This window comes from Mustelus asterias, unplaced genomic scaffold, assembly GCF_964213995.1.
Source record: "Mustelus asterias unplaced genomic scaffold, sMusAst1.hap1.1 HAP1_SCAFFOLD_79, whole genome shotgun sequence".
Classification (NCBI taxonomy): domain Eukaryota; kingdom Metazoa; phylum Chordata; class Chondrichthyes; order Carcharhiniformes; family Triakidae; genus Mustelus; species Mustelus asterias.
In genome coordinates, this window is record NW_027590137.1 from 829,440 (window position 1) to 856,635 (window position 27,196).

Consider the following 27,196-nt stretch of genomic DNA (forward strand, 5'->3'; position numbering starts at 1 on the left):
GATGTGGACATGGGTTACATCCCGATCAAGGAGGAAACAAAATCTGGCCTTGGCATCGTCACTTCCTAACACAAGGATAATCAGCAACAAAGCATTTTCTGATCAGCCAAACTGCAAGTTGATAACTGCACTGGCACGGATGATTCATGTAAAGAATTCACTTCAGGTGGTTGGAGGGTAGAATCCCTGTCAATTGGTCTATGGGAGAAATCCCTAATTCCCCTCTGTGCCGGGCGATCGCCCTCCTGCTTTAAAGGGATACAATTAGTTCCATTTTCAGTCATCAATTATCTGATTGTTCCATGAAAAGAATTGTTCGAAGCAACAAATTATTGGAGATACCAGAAGAGGGTTTCTTCATGTGTAACGTTTGGACTGAAGAAGAAAAACCATCTTTTTCTTCGATTTGTTTTGAAACACTGTTTGTGTGAATTTTTGCGATCCCGGTCAGGACTGTTAACGTTTGCAGAGAAATTCGAACACCCGGTGATTAACTGAAAGAATTACATCACAAGATTCCACATTGTTAAACAAAAACAAACTTTACTGTATGTTTAAATAAAATTTAAAAAGACAACACTACAAATTGAATACAATAAAGATTTATGATATAAACCTAGTTCTGTTTTTTTACCTCACCCCAAGAGTTTCTTTATACTTAATATCTTGAAGTTTCATTCACTTCTGTTCCTCGGACCATCCCAAAGGTATGTCAAAGCTCTCAATTCACTCTAATTCTCCCCAGTACTCCAGATATTCTCCAAGCTCCAAGAGTTTATGGGAGTCCATCCATTATCTTTTCATTAAACAAGCCTCCAATTTTCCTTTAAGCTCTCAAACTGTGGACTCCTCAGTCCAAACATGAGCTTCACTGCATTCTTGCTGAGGGATTTAAATGTTGGAAACACCCCTGGTTTCTAATGGTCCTCTCAGCTTCTAGTCCCACAGCTGGTTCACAGCTCCTGATCCCACAACTGGTGGCTTCCAAGCTAACTGCAGACTGTCCGCTGTCTATCTGTGGAACCAGGTCATTGATTGGAAAGGACTCAAAAGGTTACGGGGAAAAGGCAGGAGAATGGGATTGAGATTTATCAGCCATGATCGAATGGCACAGCAGATTCGATGGGCCGAATAGCCTAATTCTGCTCCTATATCTTATGGTCTAATTCTAACCAAGGCTCCACCCTGAATCACATATCCCCATGGTAACAGAGACCAGGTGGAATATCTGTCAGATATTTAGCTTCAAAACTAAACCCTTTTTCCCTGAGGTCTGCATGAAAAATTCACCGAACAAAAACAGTACAATAATTGTCAGTCCCAATGTCTCCAGCTAAAAGATCCAGCTGACCTTTTACAGTTCTTACCTCTCGAGTTTTGACTTCTTAAACCAACATGGGCCATGCTTTGTGACTGCGAATTCCCTGAGGGTGTTTTCATCAGATTCTCAATCCAGGTTTTCCATTTTTTAAAAGCAATTCTTGCAACTAATTCATATTTCTAAAACATAGGAATTATGAAATTAGATTTCTGTACCAAAAACAGGAAAAAATGGAAATGTATCACCTTCATAATATCCCATTTAGAATATTACAATATACAACATGCTGTATATCTTAACAACAGCCATGATCTTATTGAATGGTGGAGCAGGCTCGAAGGGCCAAATGGCCTCCTCCTGTTCCTAAATCCACTGTTTTCCTGTGTTGATCTATCTTATAACCTGCAATAGACACAATAATCCCTCCATTGTCTACTTCACATTCACAAGTCCAGCTTGGTAACAGCACACTGCTGGGTTCCATGTCCAGGAATCTCAGTCCACTGAAGATGGAAATTACTGCTTGCAGTCTTTTCTGAAAGTTTTCTTCTTACAATAATTATAGTCCAAAGTTCCTCCTGCAAAAGGAGAGTCTTCATTGCTGTTCATTTGTGAATTTTCAAGTTCTATTTTGAAAACAGTCTGTACAGAGTTCACATTTTGAAATTTATTTTCTTCCATGTTTGCAGTTCCTCCATTGTTTAAATCCAGAGAGAATATTCCAGTCAATTCCACATTGAAACTGTCTTCTTCTTGCTCAGTTATAGCTGATTCCTTTATTGTCCAGGACAATATATTCACAATATCTTTAAAACAGAAATTAAACATTCCCATTTGATTTCAGACAGGAACATATTCTGTTCATTTGTTCTTTATTGTCAATGTCAGGCTGGTGTTGTTCTCCTTGGAGCAAAGGAGGTTGAGGGGAGATTTGATAGAGGTGGACAAGATTCTGACAGGTTTAGATAAGGTGGACAAAGAAAAGCTGTTCCCATTAGCTGAAGGGACAAGGACGAGGGGGACACAGATTTCTTGTTTCGGGTCAGAGATGCAAGCGGGGAGGGGAGATGTGAGGAAGAATATTCTGATGCAGCGAATGGTAATGACCTGAAACTCGCTGCCTACGAGGGTGGAGGAAGTGGAGACAATAAACAATTACAAAGGAAATTGGATGAGCATTTGGGATGTTCCAAACAGAACGAAGAACAAAGAAAATTTTGTTTTCTCAAAGAAAACAAAAAAAAAACAAAAAAAAGAACAAAGAAAATCCATCAAGACATCATTTGACTGAGTTTGGCAGAAAGGGACCGACGCAGGGTTACATAGAACATAGAACATAGAAAGCCACAGCACAAACAGGCCCTTCGGCCCACAAGTTGCGCCGATCACATCCCCACCTCTAGGCCTATCTATAGCCCTCAATCCCATTAAATCCCATGTACTCATCCAGAAGTCTCTTAAAAGACCCCAACGAGTTTGCCTCCACCACCACCGACGTCAGCCGATTCCACTCACCCACCACCCTCTGAGTGAAAAACTTACCCCTGACATCTCCTCTGTACCTACCCCCCAGCACCTTAAACCTGTGTCCTCTCGTAGCAACCATTTCAGCCCTTGGAAATAGCCTCTGAGAGTCTACCCTATCCAGACCTCTCAACATCTTGTAAACCTCTATCAGGTCACCTCTCATCCTTCGTCTCTCCAGGGAGAAGAGACCAAGCTCCCTCAACCTATCCTCATAAGGCATGCCCCCCAATCCAGGCAACATCCTTGTAAATCTCCTCTGCACCCTTTCAATGGCTTCAACATCTTTCCTGTAATGAGGTGACCAGAACTGCGCGCAGTACTCCAAGTGGGGTCTAACCAGGGTCCTATAAAGCTGCAGCATTATCTCCCGACTCCTAAACTCAATCCCTCGATTAATGAAGGCCAGTACGCCGTACGCCTTCTTGACCGCATCCTCCACCTGTGAGGCCGATTTAAGAGTCCTATGGACCCGGACCCCAAGGTCCTTCTGATCCTCTACACTGCTAAGAATGGTACCCTTCATTTTATACTGCTGCTTCATCCCATTGGTTCTGCCAAAATGGATCACCACACACTTATCCGGGTTGAAGTCCATCTGCCACTTCTCCGCCCAGTCTTGCATTCTATCTATGTCTCGCTGCAACTTCTGACATCCCTCCAAACTATCCACAACACCACCTACCTTGGTGTCGTCAGCAAACTTACCAACCCATCCCTCCACTTCCTCATCCAGGTCATTTATGAAAATGACAAACAGCAAGGGTCCCAGAACAGATCCCTGGGGCACTCCACTGGTCACTGACCTCCATGCAGAGAAAGACCCCTCCACAGCCACTCTCTGCCTTCTGCAGGCAAGCCAGTTCTGGATCCACAAGGCAACAGCCCCTTGGATCCCATGCCCTCTCACTTTCTCAAGAAGTCTTGCATGGGGGACTTTATCGAACGCCTTGCTGAAGTCCATATAGACCACATCCACCGCTCTTCCTTCGTCAATGTGTTTGGTCACATTTTCAAAGAACTCAACCAGGCTCGTAAGGCACGACCTGCCCTTGACAAAGCCGTGCTGACTACTTTTGATCATACTAAACTTCTCTAGATGATCATAAATCCTGTCTCTCAGGATCCTCTCCATCAACTTACCAACCACTGAGGTTAGACTCACCGGTCGGTAATTTCCCGGGCTGTCCCTGTTCCCTTTCTTGAATATAGGGACCACATCTGCAATCCTCCAATCCTCCGGAACCTCTCCTGTCTCCATCGACGATGCAAAGATCATCGCCAAAGGCTCCGCAATCTCCTCCCTCGCCTCCCACAGTAACCTGGGGTACATCCCATCCGGTCCCGGCGACTTACCAACCTTGATGCCATTCAATAGTTCCAACACATCCTCTTTCTTTATGTCCACATGCTCGATCCTTTCTGTCCACCGCAAACCAGCAGTACAACCACCCAGATCCCTTTCCACCGTGAATACCGAGGTAAAGTATTCATTAAGCACCTCCGCCATTTCTAACGGTTCCGCACAAACTTTTCCCCCTTCACCTTTTAAGGGTTGGAGTCGGTGGGATTCGGGGGGGAACTCTCCACCGGTTGGGGATATACCAGGTACAGACGAGGATGGCTGTGGTTGTTGGAGGTCAGTCATCACTGCAAGGGTCACTGCAGGGTTCATCTAAAACTCTGCTGGCCATGTTTAAACTCACATTAAGTGTTGTTCCACTATCACCCTTGTGCACGATGATCCACCCAGTAAAGCAACAACTTAATATTAAAATTCTCATCCTTGGTTTCAAATCACTCCATGACCTTGCCTGTCCCAATATCTATAATCTCCTATAAGCCCCACAACCCTCAATATATTACACTGCTCTAATTCTGGTCTTTAGTTTGTCCCTGACCTTGCTTCACCAGTGCAAGCTCTACCTTCAGTTGCTTAGGCTCCAACCTCTGGAATACCATCCCTACACGTCTCCAACTCTCCACCTCGCTTAACTCATTTAACACACCCCTTAAAATCTACCACTTTGACCAAACTTTTGGTCATCTAACCTAATATCTTCTTTGTGGCTCAATATCATACTTTATTTTACAATGCTCCTTGGATGTTTTATTATTTCAAGGCGCGATATAAATATATTTTGTTGTTCCTCATGTCTCCTGGGCCTCATCATTTTCAGCTGCTTCATTAATTACCGTCTCCCCACTGTAGGGTCGGAAACGGGGATGTTCACTGATGATTGCAGTGCATATTACCATTCACAACTCTGAATACTGAAGCTGCCCGCATGCAGCGCAGGACCAGGACAACATTCAGGTTAGAGCTGATTGTCAATTCATACTGACACCACATAATTATCAGGAAATATCTATTTCCAGCAAGAAAATCTAACCATCTTCCCTTGATATTCAATGGCATTACCATCAGTGAATGTCCCACCAGCAATAACTTTGGGGTTACCATTGACCAGTCATTTAAATACTGTGGTTACAAGAGCAGATCAGAGGTTGGGAGTTTTGTGGCAGGTTACTCACTTAATGACTCCCCAAAGGCTTGCCATGATTCACAAGGTATAAATCAGGAGTAAGGTGGAATATTCCCTACCTGGATGAGTGTATCTGCAACAATTTTGTAGATCCTATCCAGGACAAAGTAGCCCGCCTGATCAGCATCTCAAATACCACCTTAAACATTCACTCTCCACCATTAGCCCACAATGGTGGCAGTGTATCCCACATATTAGATGCACTGCAAGAAATCACCAAGGCTGTTTTCACAGCATGTTTGAAGTCGGAAAATATACCTCTATAGGCTGGTATGAGTCAAAATACAGTCATGCTTTATTCTCATAAGCTTATGGGAGAACTTGCGGAAGCCAAAGTTCTCTCTGAACACAAGAAGCATGGATATTTATACATCAGGGTTCCCAATACAAGTCATGAAGCAAAGTCCAGTTAACAGTCCTTGATCATAAATTATAGTTCCTTTAACAGCTTCTGATAGTCTCTGGATCATGGTTAGAGACCATCTGGTATCCTTGGGTCATAAAGCACAATTCTCCTGGTAGTCGAAGCCAAGGTGTCACCTCTGATCCCCTGCTCTTCCCGCAGCGTTTCCTTTGAAGTGACTGAGTGACTGAGTGCAACTGTCCCAGTGGGAGTCCTCCTTCAAACGGCCATTCTCGCACTCTACCATTTCCTTCCTTTGTTTAAATCATACACAAGCCTACGAGAAAGAAAGACTTATCCCCCAACATCTATATTTAACTGTCTGTTTTATCAGAATGATATAAACAAGCGAGGGAACCATGAACAAATAGCTTATACTAAAAGTAAAAGATGAAAGACATGAACAAATGGCTTATATTACTACCAGGAGCAATATAAACAAAAAGGAGGCTCGCCACAAGGAAGGGCTATGTTTGTGATACATTCCAGGTACAAAGTTCAACCTTTTAGGCACAAAATACATTGAGTACAAAAAACATTAACCCTTTCCCTTCTTCAATGTTCCAAACCCTAACTTCTACCACTTGAAAAACAAGTGCAGCCAGCGTATGGGAATGCCACCATCTGTAAATTGTACTCCACATCACATACCATTCTGACTTGAAAATCAATCACCATTCCTTCTCTGTCACTGCATCAAATTCCTGGAACTCCCTAACAGCGTTGTGGGTATACCTACACCAGATGGATTGCAGCAATTCAAGAAAGTGGCTCATTTTCTTTACAAGAGCAATCAGTGATGCGCAATGAATGTTGGCCTTGCCAGTCACATTCACATCCCCTGAAAGAATAAAACAAAATCCTCATCCCTGGTATCATTCTCAGCCATGAGTACTGCAGTTATCAATGAACAGCTCCGCTTTCGACTTTATGATGGGGGGAGGGTCATTGGTGGAGCAATGTCAAGACACATCTTAAAGTCACTATCGTATCTGCTTCCACTACCTTCCCCGGCAACGAGTTCCAGGCACCCACCACCCTCAGTGTAAAAAACCTGCCTTGTACATCTCCTTTAAACCTTGCCCCTCACACCTTAAACCTATGCCCCTGGTAATTGACTCTTCCACCCTGGGAAAAAGCTTCTGATTATCCACTCTGTCCATGCCCCTCATAATCTTGTAGACTTCTATCAGGTTGCCCTCCTCAACCTCCGTTGTTCCAGTGAGAACAAACCACGTTTCTCCAACTTCTCCTCATAGCTAATGCCCTCCACACCAGGCAACATCCTGATGAATATTTTCCATACCCTCTCCAAAGCCTCCACATCCTTCTGGTAGTGTGGTGACCAGAATTGAACACTAGATTCCAAGTGCGGTTTAACTAAGGTTCTATAAAGCTGCAACATGACTTGCCAATTTTTAAACTCAATGCCCCGGCCGATGAAGGCAAGCATGCCGTATGCCTTCTTGACTATCTTCTCCACCTGCATTGCCACTTTCAATGACCTGTGTACCTGTACACCCAGATCCCTCTGCCTATCAATACTCTGAAGGGTTCTGCCATTTACTGTATATTTCCCATCTGTATTAGACCTTCCAAAATGCATTACCTCACATTTGTCCAGATTAAACTTCATCTGCCATTTCTTCGCCCAAGTCTCCAACTGATCTATATCCTGCTGTATCCTCTGCCGGTCCCCATCGCTATCCGCAATTCCACCAACCTTTGTGCCGTCCACAAACTTACCAATCAAACCAGTTACATTTTCCTCCAAATCATTTATATATATTACAAACATCAAAAGTCCCAGCACTGATCCCTGAGGAATGTCACTTGTCACAGCCCTCCATTCAGAAAGGTACCTTTGCACTGCCAACCTCTGTTTTCTTCTGACTAAATATCTCGAAACTTCCTAACACCCTGTCACTCTGTGATCCTTGTGACATTTGAAACCAGCTATTCACAAAAAGACTCAAAGAGCATCAGCCCACTGGAGGCAGAGACCAGCCAGTCCAGCACAAAGAAACTCTCTGACCCTTCCCATTGACCAACTGTGAGAATGAACAAAATGCAGTCCTGGATGCAACTGAGAGCAGAAACAATAACAGCAGAATCCTACCCCTGGAATCACTCGTGAACTTGTTGATGTCTCAGCAGCTGGGATGAAACTCTGAATCCCTTCCCACACTGAGAGCAGGTGAACGGCCTCTCCCCAGTGTGAACTCGCTGGTGTGTCTGTAGGTCAGATGAGTTTGTGAATCCCTTCCCACACTGAGAGCAGATGAATGGTCTCTCCCCAGTGTGGAATCGCTGGTGTATCCTCAGGTGGGATGACCGAATGAATCCCTTCCCACACTGAGAGCAGGTGAACGGTCTCTCCCCAGTGTGAACTCGCTGGTGTCTCTGCAGGTGGGATGATCGAGTGAATCCCTCCCCACATTGAGAGCAGGTAAATGGCCTCTCTCCAGTGTGAACTCGCTGGTGTGACTGCAGGTTGGATGACCAAGTGAATCCCTCCCCACACTGAGAGCAGGTGAATGGCCTCTCCCCAGTGTGAACTCGCTGGTGTGTCTGCAGGCTGGATAACTCAATGAATCCCTTCCCACACTGAGAGCAGGTGAATGGCCTCTCCCCAGTGTGAACTCGCTGGTGTGTCTGCAGGCTGGATAACTGAGTGAATCCCTTCCCACACTGAGAGCAGGTGAACGGCCTCTCTCCAGTGTGAACTCGCTGGTGTGTCTGCAGGCTGGATAACTGAGTGAATCCCTTCCCACACTGAGAGCAGGTGAATGGCCTCTCCCCAGTGTGAACTCGCTGGTGTGTCTGCAGGCTGGATAACTCAATGAATCCCTTCCCACACTGAGAGCAGGTGAATGGCCTCTCCCCAGTGTGAACTCGCTGGTGTGTCTGCAGGCTGGATAACTGAGTGAATCCCTTCCCACACTGAGAGCAGGTGAACGGCCTCTCCCCAGTGTGAACTCGCTGGTGTGTCCGCAGGTGGGATAACCGAGTGAATCCCTTCCCACACTGAGAGCAGGTGAATGGCCTCTCCCCAGTGTGAACTCGCTGGTGTGTCCGTAAGCTGGATAACTGATTAAATCCCTTCTCACACTGAGAGCAGGTGAATGGCCTCTCCCCAGTGTGGCTGCGCCGATGAACTTCCAGCTCTGATGGGGCTCTGTATCTCTTCCCACAGTCCCACATTTCCATGGTTTCTCCATGATGCAGGTGTCCTTGCCTCTCTCTTGGGTGGACAATTAGTTGAAACTTCGTCCACACACAGAACAAGATTACAGTCTCCACCCGCTGTGAATGGTGTGATATTTATTCAGACTGTGTAACTGGTTAAAGCTCTTTAGTCAGTGCAGTGGAACACTCTCACTCAAGTGTGGCAGTGTGTTGGTGCTTTTTCACTCACACTGACATTTCAAATCTTTTCAAATCGACAGACTGGACAATCATTTCTCCTTCTGGATTCAAAATCCGATGATATTGAGGTCCCAAGGGATATGACTCTGTCACGTCTAGACGTGACGTTTGAGATTTCAGCCTGTGATTCCTCTTTCAAGATCCTGTAAAATGAGTTTCCAAAAGTCATCAGTGTCAGTACAGGATAGAAATTCAGAACAGACAATTTCTATGGAACATTCTTTCCTCTCTCATTTCCCAAAACCTGGAAATCTCCATCCCACACACTCTCTCCCCATTCTCAGCAGGTCTGGCAGCATCTGTATGGAGAGAAAAGAACTGATGTTTCAGAGCTTTGACAAAGGGTCATCTCGACAAGAAACATCAACTCTTTTCTCTCCTTACAAATGCTGCTAGAACTGCTGAGATTTTCCAGCATTTTCTCTCTTGGTTTCAGATTCCAGCATCCGCAGTAATTTGCTTTTATAAGGCTGCAGATACCTCCTCCCAAGTAACATGCGTGTGCCCAAGACATCACCACTTGTTTCCCTTATTTCTTTAGCACCCATGGTGCTCTCCGCAGTAAACACAGAGGAGAAGTATTCATTAAAAATCTCACCCATCTCCTGTGGCTCCACACACAGATGGCCATACTGATTTTTAAGGGGATCTATTCTCTCTCTAGCCACCCTTTTACTCTTAATATATCTATAGAACCTCTTGGAATTTTCTTTAATCTTACCTGCCAGATCCATATCATACCCTCTTTTTGTCCTCCTGATTTCCCTCTTCAGTATTTTCTTACACTTTTTATAGTCAGAGTGATTCACTTGTCCCCGATTGCCTAAACCCAATGTATGCTTCCTTCTTTTACCTGACCAGAGCCTCAATGTCCCTTGTCTGCCAGAGATCCCTAAATTTACCATTCTTTCCCTTCATCTTAACAGGAATATACTGCCCCTGGACTCTTGATATCACACTTTTAAAACCTCCCATTTGCCAGTCATTCCTTTCCCTTCAAACAAACTCACCTAATCGACATCTGCTCGATCCTGCCTAATGCCCACAAAAGTGGCCCTGCTCCAGTTTAGGGCCTTGACCTGTGAACCTGTCCGATCTTTTTCAAGAACTATTTTGAAACTATTGGTGCTCCCAATCGTGCTCCCTGACTGACACTTCAGTCACTTGCTCGACCTCATTTCCTAACTATCCAATAGAAAGTGAGTCCAGGAATTGATAATGAAAAATAAGGAGCTGGGAGATGAATTGAACAAGTATTTTGCCTCGGTGTTCACAATAGAGGATACAGTTAAAACTCAGAAACACCTGGAAATCAGAATAGTAATTTATTAATAATAATGAATAATAAATTGTCACTTGGTATCAGGGGGATTAACAGGGAAATATGTGGATAGGGCCTGGATGGGATTGTTGTCGGTGCAGACTCGATGGGCCGAATGGCCTCCTTCTGCACTGTAGGGTTTCTATGATAAAATACAGTGTAGGAGGAGGCCATTCAGCCCATCGAGCCTGCACCAACAATAATCCCATCCAGGCCCTATCCACATATTTCCCTGTTAATCCCCCTGATACCAAGTGACAATTTATCATAGCCAATCCGTCTAACCGGCACATCTTTGGACTGTGGAAGGAAACCGGAACACCCGGAGGAAACCCACACAGACACGGGGGGAATGTAGAAACTCTGCACAGACAGCGACCCGAGGCTGGAATTGAACCCGGGTCCCTGGCGCTGTTAGGCAGCTGCACTAACCACTGTGCCACCGGGCCACATGTCAGTGCCATCGCCCGACTCCAGCCCAGTCTCAGCTCATCTGGAACCCTCATCCATTTCATTGTGATGTCACACACTCACACCCATTCCATTGTGACCTCACACCCTCACCCATTCCATTGTGACGTCACACCCTCACTCATTCCATTGTGACGTCACACTCTCACCCATTCCATTGTGACGTCACACCCTCACCCATTCCATTGTGACGTCAGGGCTTCCCTCTCCGATCACAATCCCTGCCGGCCTCCCACATGCAGCCTCAATGGCGGCAGTCAGCCCGGGTCTAACACTACAAGCTGCCGCTCCATTTGGTACAAAGGGGGGGACCGGTAAGTTCATTTCCTGGGTTTAGGTTTGAACAACATGTTTACAAAGCCTCTCCACCCACCCGCCACATTTATCATTCCCCGCGCGCCCCCTCTACCTCGTATTGATCTCGCTTCCAAATTAAAACCATCCGCCTTTCCGTCGCCATTACCCGCATTGCGCATGCTTCAGATCCCGCCCCTCATTCACTCCGATTGGTTGGAGGACCAGCCACGCCCGCTCGGTCCTCCAACCCCGCCCCCTCTTCCTATTGGTCCGGAGCTGCCGTCAATCAGCCCCCGGGCATTGTGATGTGGAGCATGCGCAGTGTCATTGCTGTCCTTGGCGCTTGTTTGTCCCGGAGAAGCGGAGTCAGCGTTAGGCGGTGGCTGGGAGGATTTGGAAACACTTTGTGGATCCGCAAACCCTTCAGAATCATTGTCAGCTCCCTGGTTTGCAGCTGCGGGGCTTCTCCCTCCCTCCCTCCCGGGAACAGGCCCCGGTTAACGGCCCCATCCTGGCTCAGCCACTGGAGGATGGTTCACATCAGAGGATGGGGGAGGGGGACAATAAATAAGAGGTTACACTTTGTCCTCAAATCAATGAGGACTCTGATCTCTGGGAAGGAAGGAAACCCTGGGAGGTGGGCGGGGAGGATTCACAAACACCCGCTGGAGGCCCCAACACCCCCAATAAGACCCATTGGTTTTATTGTCAGTCTGCAGACAGCAGCTGGAGAACTGAACCCAGTAAGAGTTTTAACAACACCAGGTTAAAGTCCAACAGGTTTATTTGGTAGCAAACACCATTAGCTACCATTAGGTGTTTGCTACCAAATAAACCTGTTGGACTTTAACCTGGTGTTAAAACTCTTACTGTGTTCACCCCAGTCCAACGCCGGCATCTCCACATCAGAACTGAACCCAGACAGAGGAGAGGGAGGGAGAAAACTGGGAGTGGAGAAAAGAAATGGTGAGATGGGTTTGGATTTCAGCCCAGGGAGGAGGAAGAGTTTGTGGGACAGGAATTTATTGATTTGGGGAACAAGAGAGGAAGAAATATTCCAGAGAATTAGAATTGCCTGTTCAAAATTTCTATCCTGGACTGACAGTGATTAATTTTGTAAACTCCTTTTACAGGTGAGGTGAAGAAACATCACATCAAAATCAGACAGAGTCTCGATTCACTTGGACTTAAATATCCTCAGACTTTGACCGTGGAAGGAGAAATGTTTGTCTTCTGTCTGGAGGAGAAGATTTCAAACATCAGCGTGACTGAAAAAGCACCAAGATACACGCACACCTGAGTGAGAGTGTTTCAGTGAATTGACTGTGGAAAGAGCTTTATCCAGTTACGCAGCCTTAAAAAACATCACACCATTCACAGCAAGGAGAAACTGTACACGTGTTCTGTGTGTGGATGAGGCTTCAACTGATCGTTTAACCTGGAGAAACATAAGGACACCAGCACCATGGAGAAACCGTGGAAATGTGGGGACTGTGGGAAAGGATTCAGTTACCCTTCCCTGCTGGAAAACCATCGGCGCAGTCACACTGGTGAGAGACCGTTCACCTGTTCTGTCTGTGGGGAGGGATTCATTCAGTCATCTGGCCTTTGGTCTCACCAGAGAATTCACACTGAGGAAAAGTCATTCACCTGCACCTCCTGTGGGAAGAGGTTCAGGCATTCTTCAGTACTCACTGTGCACCAACGCACTCACACCGGGGAGAGACCATTCATCTGCTCCGTGTGTGGGAAGGGATTCACTCAGTCATTCCACCGACTGTCACACCAGCGAGTTCATACTGGGGAGAGGCCGTTCACCTGCTCCGACTGTGGGAAGGGATTCACTCAGTTATCCAGCCTGCAGAGACACCAGCGAGTTCACACTGGCGAGAGGCCGTTTACCTGCCCTCTGTGTGGGAAGGGTTTCAGCGTTTCATCCCGGCTGCTGAGACACCAGCAAGTTCACGAGTGATTGCAGGGGTTGGATTCTGCTGTTATTGTTTCTGCTCTCAGTGGCATCCAGGACTGCATTTTGTTCATTCTCACAGTTGGTCAATGGGAAGGGTCAGAGGGTTTCTTTGTGCTGGACTGGCCGGTCTCAGCCTCCAGTGGGCTGATGTTCTTTGAGTCTTTTTGCGAATACCTGGTTTCAAATGTCACAAGGATCACAGAGTGACAGGGTGTTCGGAAGTTTAGAGATATTTAGTCAGAAGAAAACAGAGGTTGGCAGTGCAAAGGTACATTTCTGAATGGAGGGCTGTGACAAGTGACGTTCCTCAGGGATCAGTGCTGGGACTTTTGCTGCTTGTAATATATATAAATGATTTGGAGGAAAATGGAACTGGTTTGATTGGCAAGTTTGTGGACGACACAAAGGTTGGTGGAATTGCGGATAGCGATGGGGAGTGGCAGAGGATACAGCAGGATATGGATCATTTGGAGACTTGGGCGGAGAGATGGCAGATGAAGTTTAATCCGGACAAATGTGAGGTAATGCATTTTGGAAGGTCTAATACAGATGGGAAATATACAGTAAATGGCAGAACCCTTAAGAGTATTGATAGGCAGAAGGATCTGGGTGTACAGGTACACAGGTTATTGAAAGTGGCAATGCAGGTGGAGAAGGTCGTCAAGAAGGCATACGGCATGCTTGCCTTCATCGGCCGGGGCATTGAGATTCCTATCCCCATCTCACCTGGAAATGCATTGCTGCAGTCACACTGGGGAGAAACCATTCACCTGCTCCGACTGTGGGAAGGGATTCACTCAGTTCACTAACTTGCTGAGACACCAGCAAGTTCACAGTGGGAAGAGGCCAATGACCTCCTCTGAGTGTGGGATGAAACGCCAGCGAGTTCAGACCGGGGAGAAGCCATTCATTTGCTCCGAGTGTGGGAAGAGATTCTCAAGGTCACCTAACCTGCTCGCACACCAGCGAGTTCACACTGAGGACAGACCTTTTAAATGCCCAGACTGTGGGAAGTGCTTTAAAAGTGCTGGGGAACTCATGTCCCATCAACGTGTTCACACTGATGAGAGACCTTTCAGATGCTCTCAGTGTGGAACTACATTCAGGCAATCAAGTGACCTGTCTGTACACCAGCGCACTCACACTGGGGAGAGGCCATTCTCCTGCTCTCAATGTGGGAAGAGATTCACTCACTCATCTAGTCTGCAGAGACACCAGCGAGTTCACACTCACGAGAAACCTTACATCTGCTCCAAATGTGGGAAGGGATTCAGTCAGTCCACCAACTTGCTGACACACCAGCAAGTTCACACGACTGAGAGACCATTTAAATGCCCAGAATGTGGGAAGTGCTATAAAAGTTCTGCAAAGCTGCTGCGCCATCAACATATTCACACTGATGAGACACCGTTCAGGTGCTCTCACTGTGGGACTGGATTCAAGACATCGCCTGTCCTCACATCACATCAGCGCACGCATACTGAGGAGAGACCTTTTAAATGCGCAGAATGTGGGAAATGCTTTAAAAGTTCAGGGGAACTGGTACGTCATCAACGTGTTCACACTGAGGAGAGACCTTTTAAATGTCCAGACTGTGGGAAGGGCTTTAAAATTTCCAGCAATCTGGTGTCCCATCAACGCGTTCACACTGGGGAGAGACCTTTCAGGTGCTCTGATTGTGGGACTGCATTCAGAGAATTATGTCACCTCACTGTACACCAGCGCACTCACACTGGGGAGAGGCCGTTCACCTGCTCAGAATGTGGAAAGGGATTCTCTCATTCATTCAACTTGCTGATACACCAGCGTGTTCACACTGGGGAGAGGCCGTACACCTGCTCTGTGTGTGGGAAGGGATTCGCTCATTCATCCAATCTGCTGACACACCAGCGAGTTCACAAGTGAGCGGATTTTGCCATCAATTACATCCAGAAATGAACCATATTTATTGGGCTCTGTTTCTGCTGATGTTAATAAACTCTTTCTCAGGGCGGCATGGTAACAGTTGTTGGCACTGCTGCTTCACGGCGCTAGGGACCCGAGTTCAATTCCAGCCTTGGAATGCCGGATGACTGCGTGGGTTTCCTCCCACAGTCTAAAGGTTTGTGGGTCAGGTTGATTGGCCATGCTAAGTGGCTCCTCATTGTCAGGGGGATTAGCAGGGCAAATACATGGAGTTACGGGGATAGGGCCTGGATGGGATTGTTATCAGTGTATGCTCAATGGGCCAAATGGCCTCCTTCTGCACTTAGGTATTCTAGATTTGTGTTAAACATCAAAGAACAAAGAAAATTACAGCACAGGAACAGGCCCTTCGGCCCTCCAAGCCTGCACTGACCATGCTGCCTGACTTAACTAAAACCCCCTACCCTTCCGGGGACCATAATCTGTCTATTCCCATCCTATTCAGGGACTTGTCAAGATGGCCCTTAAAAGTCACTACCGTATCCGCTTCCACTATACCCCTGGCAACGTGTTCCAGGCACCCACTACTCTCTGCGTAACAAATTTGCCTCGTACATCTCCTTTAAACCTTACCCCTCTCACCTTAAACCTATGCCCCCTAGTAATTGACTCTTCCACCCTGGGAAAAAGCTTCTGACTATCCACTCTGTCCATGCCTCTCATAATCTTGTAGACTTCTATCAGGTCTCCCCTTAACCTCCGTCGCTCCAGTGAGAACAAACCAAGTTTCTCCAACCCACGGGTCTATCCGAGCACCCAAATACTTCTCGGTTTCGCCTGGGGGGATATAATGCCCTCCATACCAGGCAACATCCTGGTAAATCTTTTCTATACCCTCTCCAAAGCCTCCACATCCTTCTGGTAGTGTGGCGACCAGAATTGAACACTAGATTCCAAGTGCGGCTTAACTAAGGTTCTATAAAGCTGCAACATGACTTGCCAATTTTTAAACTCAATATCCCAGCCGATGAAGGCAAGCATGCCGTATGCCTTCTTGACTACCTTCTCCACCTGCATTGCCACTTTCAGTGGCCTGTGTACCTGTCCACCCAGATACCTCTGCCTATCAATACTCTTAAGGGTTCTGCCATTTACTGTATATTTCCTATCTGTATTAGACCTTCCAAAATGCATTATCTCACATTTGTCCGGATTAAACTTCATCTGCCATTTCTCCGCCCAAGTCTCCAACTGATCTATATCCTGCTGTATCCTCTGATGGTCCTCATCGCTATCCGCAAATCCACCAACCTTTGTGTCGTCCGCAAACTTACTAATCAATCCAGTTACATTTTCCTCCAAATCATTTATATATATTACAAACAGCAAAGGTCCCAGCACTGATCCCTGAGGAACACCACTTGTCACAGCCCTCTATTCAGAAACACTTCCACTGCTACCCTCTGTCTTCTTTGACCGAGCCAGTTTTGTATCCACCTCGCTAGCTCACCTCTGATCCCATGCAACTTCACTTTCTGCACCAGTCTGCCATGAGGGACCTTGTCAAAGGCCTTACTGAAGTCCATGTAGACACCATCCACTGCCCTACCCTCATCAATCATCTTCATCACTTCCTCGAAAAACTCGATCAAGTTCGAAAAATATTCACATCGTGAATATTTTTAATAGCTCTAGTGCAAGTCAGTTCCTTTCGAAGGGCTCTCCCTCTCCCGTTTCCTCCATCCTCGACTCCAACAACAAGTGTGAGGAGCTCATGGAAGTACTTTGTCACTAAGATTGAGATAATCCAATCAGCTGTCTCTGTTGCTTTGCTCCATTCCATTAGCCCAATGGGCCAAACTGTCTCTAAACATCCCTCTTGTCTGAGCCCCGAATTCCCACTTTTCTTCATCCAGTCTCCACACACACCAGTGGGTTCATACTGCAGAGAGAGGATTTAAATGCTGAGACTGTGACAGGAGCTTTAAAAACCCACATTCACTGATGGTTTACCAGTGCATTCAGTCCGTTCCACTCCACTCATCTGCTCTCAGTGCAGGGAGAGGTTCAAGCGATTGTCCATCCTGCAGCAACAGCAGAGAGTTCACACCAGGGAGAGGTCATTCACCTGCTCCATGTGTGGGAACAATTCACTGATTCATTCGTTTTGTTAACACACCAGTGAGTTCACACTGATGGTATGTGTTTCAAATGTCTGGATTGTGGGAAATGTTTTAAAATTTCTATGAATCTGATGTGCTATCAGCAGGTTCACACTGACAGCAGACCATCCAGAGTCTCTCACTATGGGACTGGGTTCAGCTGGTCATGTGAACTCAGTGTCCACCAGTGCACTCACTCTGGGAGAGGCTGTTCACTTGCTCCATGTTTAGCAAGAGATTTACTCAGTCATCCCACTTCACTGCACATCAACTTGTTCACACTGATAAGGAACTTTTTCAAACTTCTGACTGTGAGCAGAGATTTAAATGCAAAATGTATCTGCTGATACACAAACACATTCACAGGGTGTTCACCTGCTCCATGTGAGAAGGGATTCATTTGTTTACCTCACATTCTGACACACCAGCAAGTTCATAAGTTACTACAGGGGCTGGATTCTGCTGTTATTGCTGCTGCTGTGAATCACATTCAGGACTGGACTTTGTTCATTCTGATATTTTGGAATTTGTTTCTAATTATGTTAATAATCCCTGTAACTGGACTGGAGTTTAATATTCTAAATAAATGTGAAATAAAACAGTGATATTTGAATACATAGTTGCAGATGTTCATCTTTCCCAGCTGAATGTTTAACATTGCCGGCTGGAGCTCAGAAGGGGCAATCTGGGGGAGGTTCACACAGCAGGAACAGAACTGCAGTCTGTTCCTGCCATAGGGTCACACTGAGAGGGACAAACAGCACTTTGGACTTTCTCATCTCTCTTCACTGACAGCAAAGTGGGTTAATCCTGAGGTGTGTAAGAAATGTGTCCCAACTGCTCTTTTCTATAGTCCAGAGCTCCTAGACATGGAACAGAAGGCTCTTTTAAAACTATGTTTCGAGTCAGGTGAACAATTCTGAAAGAAAATCAAAATATTACAGATGCTGGAAATCGGAAATAAAAACAAAGCAAGAAAAACTCAGCAGGTTTGGTAGCATCTCTGCAGAAACAGAGCAAATGTTTTGGAACTGAAGAGTCATATTGGACTAGAAACATTGACTCTGTTTCTGTCTTTACAAATTCCGTCACAGCTGCCAAGAGTTTGCAAAAATTTTGAACAACGGTGAAGGCTGGAAATGTGCTATCAAATCAAAGATTAGTGTGAAACTGGGACGTGTTCCTGACTGAAAGTGAAACAGCAGGTTTTAATTTCCAGAAGACAAATGATTGTGGTAATTACACTGCACACTATTTCAAGAAAGGTGTTAAGTAATTTAAAATAAGCCTGTTTAAATATATTTTCATAGAAAATAGGAACAGGAGTAAGCCATTCTCGGCCAGGCCAGTCATTCTGATCATGGACCACAAAAGATGTATTTGTATTTGACAACATCAAGTGGCAATGGCGGTACCATTACCCAGCGTGCACCGAGAGGGTGACGATACCCTATCTTCAATACAGGAGATTATTGCGCAGGCTCAGTGCCTCTCTGACTGGAGCATGCGCAGTGCGGTATAGGCAGTGGTCGGATGGGGTGGTGTCGGAGCAGCAGGGAGAGTAGAAACTGATTGGAGACACCGGGTGAGTGAGGTTAAATGGAGCCTGAGAGTCAAAAGGGAGGACTCATAAACACCCGGTATAGGAAGCGGAGCTTTCATAAACATCGGATATTAGCTTCAAACCACAAATAAGACGCCCGAGGCCCTGCCTGACCGATTTTGCAGTCTCCATCTTTAGAGAAAAATGGGCAGCGTGACCGCCATATTTATTGGGGGCAATGGACAGCAGGGCGGTGGCCATCTTTATAGGGGGCAATGGGCAACAGCGCGCATGTGCAGCCACCACCTCCATAGGAGGCAGTGGGCATTGATTCCAGAAGTTAGTTCCTGGCCTCCAGAATTGGTCTCTTTTCCATTAAGCCACAGGAACATTGAATTATTGCACTACAGAAAATGACTAACCAGTCATGCATGCGCTGGTTCTCTACAAGGGAATCAGCTCATCCCACTACCCTGTCTTTTCACTAACAAGACCAACAGAAAATATTTCCCATCCCCAAAACGGGCGGCGCGGTAGCACAGTGGTTAGCACTGCTGCTTCACAGCTCCAGGGACCTGGGTTCGATTCCCGGCTTGTGTCACTGTCTCCTCGTGTCTGCGTGGGTTTCCTCCGGGAGCTCCGGTTTCCTCCCACAGTCCAAAGATGTGCGGGTTAGGTTGATTGGCAATGCTAAAAAAAATTGCCCCTTAGTGTCCTGGGATGCGTAGATTTGAGGGATTAGCGGGTAAAATATGTAGGGATATGGGGGTAGGGCCTTGGTGGGATTGTGGTTGGTGCAGACTCGATGGGCCGAATGGCCTCTGTTTGTGCTGTACGGTTTCTATGAAATTACCTGTGGAGAAGATTATGTTTTATCTTCTTGAAGAAAAAAAAAGGACCTCACACGGGGTGGCACAGTGGCACATAGCTGCCTCACAGCGCCAGGGACCCGGGTTCGATTCCTGGCTTGAGTCTGTGTGCAATTTGTATGTTCTTCCTGTGTCTGCGTCGGTTTCCTCTGGGTGCTCTGATTTTCTCCCACAGTCCAAAAGACGCGCTGGTTAGGTGCATTGCCATGCTAAAGTTGTCCCTTCGTGCACCCGAACAGGTGGTGGAATGTGGCGACTAGGGGATTTTCACAGTAACTTCATTGCAGTATTAATGTAATCCTACTTGTGACACCAATAAACAAAAAACAGCTGCAGTCCATGTGGTGAAGGTGCTCCCCTTTAGGTCAAGAGTTACAGGCTATTCACCCAGTGATGAAGGAGGGACAGTGATACATCTCCAAATCAATAATTACAATGTGTATTTATACAGCATCTTTCATGTACTGGAGCATTCTGAGGCGTTTCTCAGGTGTGTTATAAAGCAACATTTGACAGTCATGTGAGCAGACATGAGGGTGGATGGGTGAAGGCTTGGTTAAAGAGGTAGTTTTAATGAGTATCTTAAAGGGGGGAAGGATGACACAGAGGGGGAGCAGTTTAGGGGGAAATTCCAAAGATTATGGCCTTGGTAACTGGGAGTGCGGACACGTATGATGGAGTGATTAAAACTGTGAATGCTGAGGAAGCCGGAATGAAAGGAATGCTGAGATATTGGAGGGTTGTGAGGCGAGAGGAGATTACAGAGATAGGGAGGGGTGAAACCATGGAGGTACTTGAGGACAAGGATGAGAAATTTAAAATGTTGATTCATAAACAGGAGCCTTTGTAGCACAGGGGTGGTGGGTGAACAAGATTTGGAATGAGTAAACATGTGGGCAGCAGAATTGTGATGACCTCAAGTTAATAGACAGGTTGAGTGAGGGAGACCGGCCAGGGGTGTGTTAGAATTATTAAGTCTAATGGTAACAAGCACTCAGATCGTGCATGGATCAGCTGGCGGGGGTATTCGCCGACATCATCAACCTCTCTTTACAACAATCTGAGGTCCTATCTGCTTCAAGAAGATGACCATCATCTCAGTACCAAAGAAAAGCCAGGCAGCGTGCCTTAATGACTATCATCCGGTGGGTCTAACATCCATCATTATGAAGTGCTTCGAAAGGTTAGTCATGGTACGAATCAATTCCAGCCTCTCGGACTGCCTGGATCCACTACAGTTCACCTACCGCCCAACAAGTCCACAGCAGACACCAATTCCCTGGCTCTGCACTCAACCCTGGAACATCGAGATTACAAAGACAGTGATGTCAGACTCCTATTTATTGACTACAGTTCAGCCTTCAACATCATTATTCCCACGAAACTCATCTCCAAACTCCGTGGCCTGGGTCTCGGTATCTCCCTCTGCGACTGGATGCTGAACTTCCCACAGACCACAATCAGTAAGGACAGGCAACAACACCTCCTCCACGATCATCCTCAACACCGGTGCCCCACAAGGCTGTGTTCTCAGCCCCGACTATACTCCTTATACACCTATGACTGTGCGGCTAAATTTCCCTCCAAGTCGATTTTCAGGTTTGCTGGTGACACCACCGTAGTGGGTCGGATCTCCAACAATGACAAGACAGAATACAGGAATGAGATAGAGAATCTATTGAACTGGTGCAGTAACAATAATCTCCCCCTCATTGTAAACAGAAATGAAGGAGATTGCCATCGACATAAGGAAACATAGTGGAGAACGTGTCCTGTCTACATCAACGGGGATGAAGTAGAAATGGTCGAAAGCTTCATGTTTTTAGGTGCCCAGATCATTAACAACCTGTCCTGGTCCCTCCAAGCCAACACTATAGTTAAGAAAGCCCACCAACACCTCTACTTTCTCAGAAGACGAAGGAAAATCTCGCAGGATCCAGGGTGAGGTAGCTAAATGGATACAAAATTGGCTTGATGACAGAAGCCAGAGGGTAGTTGTAGAGGGTTGTTTTTCAAACTGGAGACCTGTGACCAGCGGAGTGCCTCAGGGATCGGTGCTGGGTCCATTGTTATTTGTCATTTATATGAATGATTTGGATGAGAATATAAGAGGCATGGTTAGTAAGTTTGCAGATGACACCAAGATTGGTGGCATAGTGGACATTGAAGAAGGTTATCTCGGATTGCAACGGGATCTTGATCAATTGGGTCAGTGAGCCGACGAATGGCAGATGGAGTTTAATTTAGATAAATGCGACGTATTGCATTTTGGTAGATTGAACCAGGGCAGGACTTACTCAGTTAATGGTAGGCCATTGGGGAGAGTTACAGAACAAAGAGATCTAGGGGTACAGGTTCACAGCTCATTGACAGTGGAGTCACAGGTGGACAGAGTGGTGAAGAAGGCATTCGGCATGCTTGGTTTCATTGGTCAGAACATTGAATACAGGAGTTGTTGAAGTTGTACAAGACATTGGTTAGGCCACACTTGGAATACTGTGTTCAGTTCTGGTCACCCTATTATAGAAAGGATATCATTAAACTCGAAAGAGTGCAGAAGAGATTTACTAGGATGCTACCGGGACTTGATGGATTGAGTTATAAGGAGAGCTGGATAGACTGGGACTTTTTTTCTCTGGAGCGTAGAAGGCTGAGGTGTGATCTTATAGAGGTCTATAAAATAATGAGAGGCATAGATGAGCTAGATAGTCAATATCGTTTCCCAAAGGTAGGGGAGTCTAAAACTAGAGGGCATAGGTTTAAGTTGAGAGGGGAGAAATACAAAAGGATCCAGAGGGGCAACTTTTTCACACAGAGGGTGGCGAGTGTCTGGAACAAGCTGCCAGAGTAGAGGCGGGTACAATATTGTCTTTTAAAAACCGTTTAGACAGTTACATGGGTAAGATGGGGAAAGAGGGATAAGGGCCAATTGCGGGCAATTGGGACTAGCTTAGCAGTTTTTTAAAAAGCGCAGCATGGCAATTTGGGCCTAAGGGCCTGTTTCCATGAGGTAAACCTGTATGACTATGAAATTTGGCATGTTAGCTGTGACTTTCACCAACTTTTACAGATGCACCATAGAAAGAATTAGCATCAGCTTGGTATGGCTCCTGCTCTGCCCAAGACCGCAAGGAACTACAGAAGGTCATGAATGTAGCCCAATCCATCACTCAAACCAGCCTCCCATCCATTGACTCTGTCTACACTTCCCGCTGCCTCGGCAAAGCAGCCAGCTTAATTAAGGACTCCATGCACCCCGGACATTCTCTCTTCCACCTTCTTCCGTCGGGAAAGAGATACAAAAGTCTGAGGTCACGTACCAACCGACTCGAGGACAGCTTCTTCCCTGCTGCCATCAGACTTTTGAATGGACCTACGTTGCATTAAGTTGATCTTTCTTTCCACCCTAGCTATAACTGTAGCACTACAGTCTCGTTTCCTTCTCTATGAACGGTATGCTTTGTCTGTATAGCACACAGGAAACAATACTTTTCACTGTATGTTAATACATGTGACAATAATAAATCAAATCAAAACAAAACAAAGGAATGGGTGATGGTTTCAGCCGCAGATGAACTGAGAGTAGACTGGAGTTGGGTGATGTTACTGAGGTGGAACTGGTCTTGGTAATGATGTGGATTTGTGGTCAGATTCTCAGGTTGGGTGAAATATTTTGCTCTGGTTGTGAACAGTCTGGCTCCGTCTCAGACAGTTTCCGAGGAGAGGGATGGAGTCAATGGGTAGAATTTGTAGCAGAGAGCGGTGACAATAACTGCACTTTTCCCAGGATTAAAATGGAGGAAAATTCTAGCCCAGAGCTGGAGAGATTTTTCAGGGAATCAAAGGATTCGGGGAGGGGGTGGGAAATTGGAGGTAAAACCAGCTCAATTTCACAACCTGCCTTTCTGTTTTTGAGAGTTCTCTCTCACTCCCTTTTTCCTGTTTTAAATCAATTTCACAGGGCGTTAGAAGGGGAAGATTTGCAGTCAGGGAAACTGAAACCAAACATCACATCAGGATCTGAATATCATCGGGTTTTTAACATGCAAGAAAACAGCAATGTTCACAGTGTAGATAAACCGTGGAAATCTGGGGACTGTGAGAAGGGATTCAGATCCCCGTCTGAGCTGGAAACTCATCAGCCCTGTCACACTGGGGAGAGGCCATTCACCTGCCCTGAGTGTGGGAAGGGATTCACTTGGTCATCCAACCTGTTGAGGCACCAGCGTGTTCATAATGCGCAGAAGCCATTCACCTGTCCCGAGTGTGGGAAGGGATTCACTCGATCATCTGGGCTGCAACAACACCACCGAATTCACACTGGGGAGAGGCCATTCACCTGCTCCAAGTGTGGGAAGGGATTTACTGATTCATCCACTCTGCTGAAACATCAGCAAGTTCACACTGATGAGAGACCGTTTAAATGCCTGGACTGTGGGAAGTGCTATAAAAGTTCTCAGAACCTAATGCGACATCAGCATGTTCACACTGACGAGAGACCCTTCAGATGCTCTCACTGTGAGACTGGGTTCAGACAATCATCTGAACTCGCTGCACATCAGCGAATTCACACTGGGGAGAAGCCGTTCATCTGTTTCAAATGTGGGAAGAGATTCACTCGATCATCAGGGCTTCTACAACACCACCGAGTTCACACAGGGGAGAGAACATTCACCTGCTCCAAATGTGGGAAGGGATTCAGCGATTCGTCCACTCTGCTGAAACACCAGCGAGTTCACACTGATGAGAGACCTTTTAAATGTGCTGACTGTGAGAAATGCTATAAAGGTTCTGTGGACCTGATGCGCCATCAGCTTGTTCACACTGACGAGAGACCGTTCAGGTGCTCTCACTGCGGGACTGGGTTGAGACAATTATGTCAACTGACTGCACACCAGCGGGTTCACACTGGGGAGAAGCCATTCATCTGTTTGCAGTGTGAGAAAGGATTCACTCAGTCAGCCACCCTGCAGAGACACCAGCGAATTCACACTGGGGAGAGACCATTCACCTGCTTCGTGTGTGGGAAGAGATTCACTCGCTCATCCACCCTGATGAGCCACCAGCGAGTTCACAAATAATCAGTGACTGGATTTTACTGTAAATCACATCCAGGAATGAATTATGTTCATTGACGTCCATTTTTTTAAACTGGTGAAGTGAGTGGTAATTACAAAAGGAGACAGAATGGCTGTGTGAATTTAAACTGTGAGGATTTTTTATGCATTTGTGGGACATGGGCGTCACTGCACGGCCAGCATTTATTGCCCATCCCTAGTTACCATCGAACTGAGTGGCTCACTGGGCCATTTCAGAGGGCAGTTGACAGTCAGTCACATTGCTATGGCTCTGGAGTCACATGTAGGCCAGACCAGGTAAGGACAGCAGATTTCCTTCCCCAAACGGACATTCATGGGGTGGCACAGTGGTTAACACTGTTGCCTCACAGCGCCAGGGACCCGGGTTCGATTCCCGGCTTGGGTCACTGTCTGTGTGGAGTTTGCATGTTCTCTGCGTGGGTTTCCTCCGGGTGCTCCGGTTTCCTCCCACAGTCTGAAAGACATGCTGGTTCGGTGCATTGACTCGAACAAATGCCGGAGTATGGCAACCAGGGGAATTTCACAGTAACCTCACTGCACTGTTAATGTAAGCCTACTTGTGACTAATAAATAAACTTTACTTTTTACTTTACTGAACCAAATGGTTTTTTTCTGACAATTGACAATGGTTTCATGGTCAGCAGTAGATTCTTAATTCTGATTTTTTTTTATTGAATTCAATTATTTTTATTGAATTAAATGTACGAGGCAAGTTTTTTTTTTTACAAAGAGTGGCAGGTGCCTGGAACTCGCTGCCGGGGGAGGTAGTGGAAGCAGATATGATAGTGACTTTTAAGGGACACTGGACAAATGCATGAATAAGATGGGAATAGAGGGATATGGTCCCCGGAGGCCTGTTTAGTTCAGACGGGCAGCATAATCAGTGCAGGCTTGGAGGGCCAAAGAGCCTGTTCCTGTGCTATAATTTTCTTTTTTCTTGTTCTTTGTTCAAATTACACCACTTGCTGTGGTGGGATTTGAACCCGGTCCCCAGAACATTAGCTAAGTTTATGGATTAAGTCTAGGGATAATACCATTGGGCCATCACCTCTCATCTGGAACAAAACTGTTTTCACTACTAAGGCTCTGCTGTGATGTAATAGTCTCTATGACATCATCGCAGCAGGACTGGATGACATCATCAGAGACCATTGTTTCTGAATGATCCACATCAATAACAACAGGAAATACTCATCAAGCTGAGCACATTATCTAGGCTGACACTGCAGTCTGACATTGAGGGACTGCTGCACTCTGACACACTGTCCTTCACATGGAGCTTGTGGAGCTCTGGCCACAACCTTCCAATCCTTATAGAGTCGTAGTGACAAAGGACAGAGAATGTAAATGTTACATCCCTGTTCAAAAACACAGCAATTACAGAACAATCAGCTTAACATCAGCGGTGGGGAAAAGCCAATAATCTGGGACACAATCAACTGACACTTGGAAAAGTATGGATTATAATTTCCAGTATTTTCTGTTTTTAAATACTGAAAACTTCCCTAGATCTCAAGGCTGGGAGAGACATTCTAGAAAGTATAGGGAGCTGGGACTTGTCCATGATAAGAAACAATACTTTTCATTTTATGCTAATACAATAATAAGTCAAATTTAAAAAAAATGAGTGTAACTGAAGGTCTGAGACTGAAATAATCTGGAGTTAAAAGGAGAAAAGAACCAAAAAACAGAAGTCAGTAACAAGACATCAATTAATCTCTTATCCTGGAGAAATCAAGGATTTAACACACCGTGTGTTTGGAACAAAGCTGATTTATTTAACAGATTTCAGAATATTAAATTCCAGGTCAGTTAGAGATTAACATCAGAAGAAATAAATGTTAATTGTCTGATTGAAGATGGTCGAGAGGAGATTAATACAGGTATTCAAGATCCTGAGGAATTGGGCAGGTGAAATAGTGAGAAAATGTTCCCACCAAGAGAACATCAAGAACTAGAGGGCACAGACCTACGTTAATGGGGAAAACAGAGTCAAAGTGATGCAAGGAAAATTATTTTCACCTCGTGAGTGGTTGGAGTCTGGAATAAACTTCCTGTGAGAGCAGTGGAGGCAGGTTTGATCAAGGTACTCAAAAGAGAATTGGATTGTTATCTGAAAAGAAAGAGTGTGCAAGGTTACAGAAGTATGGCAGGGGAATGGGATAAGGCTCTTTCAGTGAGCCAGTGCAGACTTGGTGGGCTGAATGGCCTCTTTCTGTACTGTGAAGAATCGGTGACGAGAGTTCCTGAATGATGGGGAAAGATCACAGACAGTGGTTCTTAAAGGGAAATGGCAACCCCAAAAACACAATCAGCTCTCGATCGAGAATATTAAAC

The 27,196-nt window shown here is 45.9% G+C and overlaps 4 protein-coding genes across 4 annotated transcripts in view; 2 read left to right on the forward strand and 2 right to left on the reverse strand.

The window, feature by feature from the left end:
- LOC144483844 (uncharacterized) overlaps positions 1–11,472 on the reverse strand; it is a 168,081-nt gene extending 156,609 nt beyond the window's left edge. The window contains exon 1 of the mRNA XM_078202421.1: positions 11,389–11,472. The gene's annotated coding sequence lies outside the window, so the exon portion shown is untranslated. The remainder of the gene's footprint in view (positions 1–11,388) is intronic.
- LOC144483839 (uncharacterized) overlaps positions 1–27,196 on the forward strand; it is a 259,901-nt gene that overhangs the window by 86,245 nt on the left and 146,460 nt on the right. The window lies entirely within an intron of this gene.
- Positions 1–27,196, reverse strand: part of LOC144483793 (uncharacterized) — a 34,087-nt gene that overhangs the window by 5,057 nt on the left and 1,834 nt on the right. Inside the window, 1 exon segment of the mRNA XM_078202333.1 lies at positions 7,934–8,939. Coding sequence (XP_078058459.1) covers positions 7,934–8,939 — 1,006 coding nt within the window.
- On the forward strand, positions 12,570–26,774 carry LOC144483795 (uncharacterized). Its single transcript, XM_078202334.1, has 5 exons — positions 12,570–13,280; positions 14,028–14,116; positions 14,168–15,107; positions 23,923–24,278; positions 26,719–26,774. The coding sequence occupies exons 1-5, from the start codon at positions 12,778–12,780 to the stop codon at positions 26,772–26,774; spliced, it is 1,944 nt and encodes a 647-aa protein (XP_078058460.1). The 5' UTR covers positions 12,570–12,777.